At 58.8% G+C, this 5866-nt stretch overlaps 1 protein-coding gene across 1 annotated transcript; it reads left to right on the top strand.

Moving 5' to 3' along the window:
* IRF2BPL (interferon regulatory factor 2 binding protein like) lies at positions 1-4111 on the top strand. The gene has a single exon (XM_036314008.1). It carries the CDS (start codon positions 927-929, stop codon positions 3258-3260), a length of 2334 nt encoding a protein of 777 aa, XP_036169901.1. The 5' UTR covers positions 1-926; the 3' UTR covers positions 3261-4111.
* The last annotated feature ends 1755 nt before the right edge of the window (positions 4112-5866 follow it).

Below are 5866 nucleotides of genomic sequence, written 5' to 3'. Positions count from 1 at the left end.
GCGCTCCGCCTGGGCGGCATCCCGCGCGGCCAAGCCGGGGACAGCGCGAGCCGCAGCGCGAGCGGGAGCGCCGAGTCGCGCCTCCGGAACGTAGAGTAACAATCACAACCCCACATTCCGGGCGAGTGCAAGCGGGAAGGGATGCGACCCGTGCCCAGGCGCCGCGCGAGTGCCCTGCAGCCAACGTGAGCGCCGCCAGCCGCGGCGGTCCGGGCGCCGGCCTGGTCTGGGGGCGGCGGGAGCCTGCGTGCGAGCGCTCCTCTCTGCTCCTGTGCGTCCTGGAAGCTGTGGCCGTGCAAGTCCAGCAGCCGCCAGCGGAACAGCCGACGCTGCGGAGGGGCGAGTCTCCTCTCTCGGTTCTCACCCCCTCCCTGCCCCGGCCCTCCAGGAAAGCCGCGACTTCAGCAAGATTGGACCCGGGCACCGGGTGGCACTGAACCCTCTAGCCCTCGCCCCAGGGAGCCTGGCGGGGAGAGGACGCAGCTCGTAGGGGGGACCCTCAAGGGAGAGGAAGAGAGTCCCTTTCGAGCTTCCACCCACCAGCCACTCCGGGGAGGGGGCCAAGAGCCCACGGCGGCCGGCACCGGGCACCCTCGCCCCCTCCCCCCGGGCCTGGAGCTTCCAGCTCGGGTCCGCGGCACCAGGAAGAAGGCGCCCGAGCTCCCCTCCGGACCAGACAGCCGCAGGAGGAGGTGGGGGCGAGTAGCGGGCTGAATTCGTCCGCTGCCCAGGTGGCAGAGCCCAGGAGGAGAAGTGTTGCGCCGGCGGTGGAGACTCGCGCTCCCTCCAGCCCCAGGGGCAGAACTTTCTCGCCCCCCCTCGCTCCCCCGCAGCCGGACTCACTCCCCAGCCGGCCAGTCCTCCCCGAGGAGAAGGCGCCGCGGAGACAGCCCGGGCGGGGGCCCACCTTCCCCAGGGCTGGCATCATGTCGGCGGCGCAGGTGTCCTCGTCCCGGAGACAATCTTGCTACCTGTGCGACCTGCCTCGTATGCCCTGGGCCATGATCTGGGACTTCTCGGAACCCGTATGCCGCGGTTGCGTAAACTACGAGGGCGCCGATCGCATCGAGTTCGTGATCGAGACCGCGCGCCAGCTGAAGCGGGCGCATGGCTGCTTCCAGGACGGCCGCTCCCCCGGGCCGCCGCCGCCCGTCGGGGTCAAGACGGTGGCCCTGTCGGCTAAGGAGGCGGCGGCGGCAGCAGCGGCGGCAGCGGCCGCTGCACAGCAGCAGCCACAGCAGCAGCAGCCACAGCAACAGCTGAACCACGTAGATGGGTCCAGCAAACCTGCGGTGCTGGCGGCCCCGTCCGGCCTGGAGCGCTACGGCCTGAGCGCAGCCGCCGCTGCCGCCGCCGCCGCCGCCGTGGAACAGCGCAGTCGCTTCGAGTACCCGCCGCCACCGGTGAGCCTGGGAAGCAGCAGCCACGCCGCGCGGCTGCCCAATGGTCTGGGGGGCCCCAACGGCTTCCCCAAACCGGCCTCGGAAGAGGGACCTCCGGAACTGAACCGCCAGAGCCCCAACTCGTCTTCATCGGCGTCGGTGGCGGCTCGGCGTGGGACGCACAGCGGGCTAGTGTCGGGGTTGCCCAACTCTGGGGGTGGCGGAGGCCCACAGCTTACCGTGCCCCCCAACTTGCTGCCGCAGACGCTGCTTAATGGTCCGGCCAGCGCCGCCGTGCTGCCCCCACCGCCGCCCCACGGCCTGGGCAGCCGTGGGCCCCCGACACCTGCGCCCCCCGGAGCCCCCGGAGGCCCGGCTTGTCTTGGGGGCGCGCCGGGCGTCTCTGCCACGTCGTCCTCCGCGACGTCTTCGACCTCGGTGTCGGTGGCTGAGGTGGGCGTGGGTGCTGGTGGCAAAAGACCCGGCTCGGTGTCAAGCACAGACCAGGAGCGGGAGCTGAAGGAGAAACAGCGGAACGCCGAGGCCCTGGCGGAGCTGAGCGAAAGCCTGCGCAACCGCGCGGAGGAGTGGGCCAACAAGCCCAAGATGGTCCGCGACACGCTGCTCACGCTGGCCGGCTGCACGCCCTACGAGGTGCGCTTCAAGAAGGACCACTCGCTGCTGGGCCGCGTCTTCGCCTTCGACGCCGTCTCCAAGCCCGGCATGGACTACGAGCTGAAGCTGTTTATTGAGTACCCCACGGGCTCGGGCAACGTGTACTCCAGCGCCTCCGGGGTGGCCAAGCAGATGTACCAGGACTGTATGAAGGACTTCGGCCGGGGTCTCTCCTCCGGCTTCAAGTACCTGGAGTACGAGAAGAAGCACGGGTCCGGGGACTGGCGCCTACTTGGAGACCTCCTGCCCGAGGCCGTGCGCTTCTTCAAGGAGGGCGTGCCCGGTGCAGACATGCTGCCCCAGCCCTACCTGGACGCCAGCTGCCCCATGTTGCCCACAGCGCTGGTGAGTCTAAGCCGCGCCCCCAGTGCACCCCCGGGGACCGGGGCCCTGCCGCCTGCCACCCCCTCGGGCCGGGGTGCGGCTTCCAGCCTGCGCAAGAGAAAGGCATCCCCCGAGCCCCCCGACTCCGCCGAGGGCCCGCTGAAGATGGGTGAGGAGCAGCAGAGGCAGCAGTGGATGGCGAACCAGAGCGAGGCGCTGAAGCTCACCATGTCGGCCGGGGGCTTTGCGGCGCCGGGGCATGCGGCTGGCGGCCCGCCCCCGCCGCCTCCACCCCTGGGACCCCACTCCAACCGGACCACCCCGCCTGAGTCAGCCCCTCAGAACGGTCCGTCCCCCATGGCCGCCCTCATGTCGGTGGCAGACACTCTGGGCACTGCGCACTCGCCCAAGGATGGCAGTTCCGTCCACTCCACCACTGCGTCTGCCAGGCGCAACAGCAGCAGCCCAGTGTCGCCGGCCTCTGTGCCTGGGCAGCGCCGCTTGGCCTCACGGAACGGGGACCTGAATTTGCAGGTGGCGCCCCCGCCGCCTAGCACCCACCCGGGCATGGACCAAGTGCACCCCCAAAACATTCCGGATTCCCCTATGGCCAACAGCGGGCCCCTCTGCTGTACTATTTGCCACGAACGTTTGGAGGACACGCATTTCGTTCAGTGCCCATCCGTCCCCAGCCACAAATTCTGCTTCCCTTGCTCAAGAGAGAGTATCAAGGCCCAGGGAGCCACCGGCGAGGTGTACTGCCCCAGTGGAGAGAAATGCCCCCTAGTTGGGTCGAATGTACCTTGGGCCTTCATGCAGGGCGAAATCGCAACGATCTTAGCTGGGGATGTTAAAGTGAAAAAGGAGAGAGACCCTTGAACCACAAGACGGCCACCTCCTTTGACCTAGACCAGCTCCTCTCCAATCCAGAGGGCCCCTCCCCTCTCCACATCTACCCTCCCTTCCCTCACCCCCAAGATGTAGAATTGTGAATATAACAAAACTGCAAAAAGTTAGTCTTATGTATAGACATTATTTTCGTCGTATGTTTCTATATTTTGAAACTAAGGTATGTAACTTCTTCATTTGAAGGACAAGCTGGTTTGTGTTAAGCAGTATAATATTGGTTGGGTCATTTGCATCATATTTGTTAGCATTTATTTGGTGGCAGGGTGTTTGCCTAGGTACAGAATTAATAGCCCTTAGCAACACTGCTGCTGGTGTGTATTTTTGTAAATGTTATGCACTCTCTAAAAGGAAAAAACACAAAAGAAAATGACTTTTTTTTTTTTTTTTTTTTTTTTTTGCCAAGGCCAGTGTTGCTGCCTAAAAAAAAAAAAAAAAAAAGATGCTATAAAATGGTGACAGCTTCTTTCTAAACAGCCCCAAGTGTTGAAGTCTTCACTTTAAGTTGTTCTGTTTTGTTTTTGTTTTTCTGTTTTGTTTGCAAAAAATGGTAAAGGGGATGTTGGGGGGGCGGGGTGTTTTTTGTTGCAAGTTTGTGAGGGAAAATGTTTGGGTTTGTTTCTGCTGACCTGAATGTGTTGGATCTTCACGTGTTGTTTTGTTTTTGCTTTATTGATGCACGGATGCTTTTGAACAGTAGAGCGAAATGCTAGACATGGAGAATTTGCTCTGTTTGTCCTTTATACATTTCTGTAGTTAACAGAACACTGTAATGTGCCTTGGAGCTTAGTAACTTGTAATAAATTCAATTGATATTAATTCTGCCCTGCGTCAGCAAGTGTGTTTTTCTAGGGGTAGGCCACACGGTTCCAACATAGGGGACACTCCCCACCTCCAACGAGAACACAAATGCTGGTGCCTTTGAAAGCTCTCCCGAGCTGGCATCTGTCAAAGGCCCTGTGCTGGCTGACTGCCCCTCCCCTCTCAGTACCAGGCTATTTACATTCACCTCTGGGGCAGGGACAGTTGCTGACTAAGCAGTTTCTGTTTACTCTTCAGCATTTCTATTTTCTCCTGGATGCACCCTGCCTCAGCTGCAGATGGCAGCTAGGAATGCTTTTTGGTGCCTTGCCTTGTGGCCGTGAGGATATACTGATACCCAAATGCACTATGACTTGTGTAAAGTGTATGGAGGGGGTGGGAGGGGGGGTAGTGGGGGGAGGAGGGGAGCATCTACGGTGCTTTGCCTCTTAGATGTGGCAGAAATCACCGTATTTGCACATTTAAAGCAAAAACGCCGCAGAACTAAGAGCCATCAATGGAGGCAGGAGAGGTGTGGGCAACTGGAAACAAATGCATGTACGACTAAGCCAGGAGCTTCCAGCTGATGCATTGGAAAAGCAATTTCACCTCATTCATTACACGTTTTTCTTTCCTCCCGTTTTGACAAGTATTTCTAAAGACAGGACACTTAGCTGGTTAGAAGAAAGTTGCGGGGTGAGAGGAAGAGAAAAAAAACCACCCCAAACCCAGTTCCTGAGTAAAGGTCACTTACGCTATCAAATAAAACCCATTTCCCTGGGGAAGACATGCAATTATTCATCTAATCAGCTTTTTGGTGGCACTTGTGAGGTATAGAGGGGTGGGGAAGGGGACTGGGGAACAGGAATGTCCTTTAGAGCTTTGAGCCCCCTTGGCAGCGTCCAGACTGGAGCCCTCCCAGAGCTGGGGAAGGCAAACAACCCTGGTGTGAACCTTGTACTTCCCTGGGAGGCAAATGGAACAAGAGTAGAGAACAGGAGGGAGGAAGCAAAACAACCAGCGATCTGATCTGAAATCCATTCCTGGCCACACCCCATTCCTGGTTGGGGCAAGCTGAGCCAGGACAGTTCCCACCAAGAAATGAGCAATAAGGGAAGACTTTTGGCGTGCCCCCTCCCAACAACGAGGGAGCAAGAGGGTAGGGAGGTGGTATGGGTGCGGGCAGGTTTGGGGAAAAACAAATCACGGGTTAGCCCAGAACATCACCGGTGTGGAGGTGTGGAGGTTGGGTTGGTGTTGGGGCTTGCTGTTAATAACACCCTTTTAGTTTCTGTTCCTGCCTTGCCACCACCATCATTGAAGTAGTAGAAACCATGACTGTGTGTGTGTGTGTGTGTGTGTGTGTGTGTGTGTGTGTGTAAATGGCAGTTGATGGATCTGCTGCAGCCTCTTAGGCTTGGTGCATGGGAGGCGCCTGGCTCACCTCTTTAAGAATCTCCCCACATATAAATAGATATTCGTGTCAGCTTACTGCAAATGTGTCCTTGCATTTTCATCTGCTGCCAAGTGTTGTATTGGTGCTTATGAGTCATGAAACCTATTTTCATCCTCAGGGGTAATTAACTTGGGGTGATAATGCATAGCAGACTGTAGGAAGAGTTAATTCTAAAAACCCATCCTTGCCTGGCTACCAATCACACATTTCACTTAAAGGTCTGGGTTGGCTTTTCTCCTAAGCTCATTAATAAAAACCAAGCATGCTTCGCCTGGAAGATCCTCTGAGGTGCTCCCAACCCCCACTCTCAAGGCACACACTC

The sequence above is a fragment of the Myotis myotis genome, unplaced genomic scaffold (genome assembly GCF_014108235.1).
Source record: "Myotis myotis isolate mMyoMyo1 unplaced genomic scaffold, mMyoMyo1.p scaffold_m19_p_1, whole genome shotgun sequence".
Classification (NCBI taxonomy): Eukaryota; Metazoa; Chordata; class Mammalia; order Chiroptera; family Vespertilionidae; genus Myotis; species Myotis myotis.
Note: the sequence above shows the minus strand (reverse complement) of the source record. Positions and strands in the feature narration are given on the sequence as shown.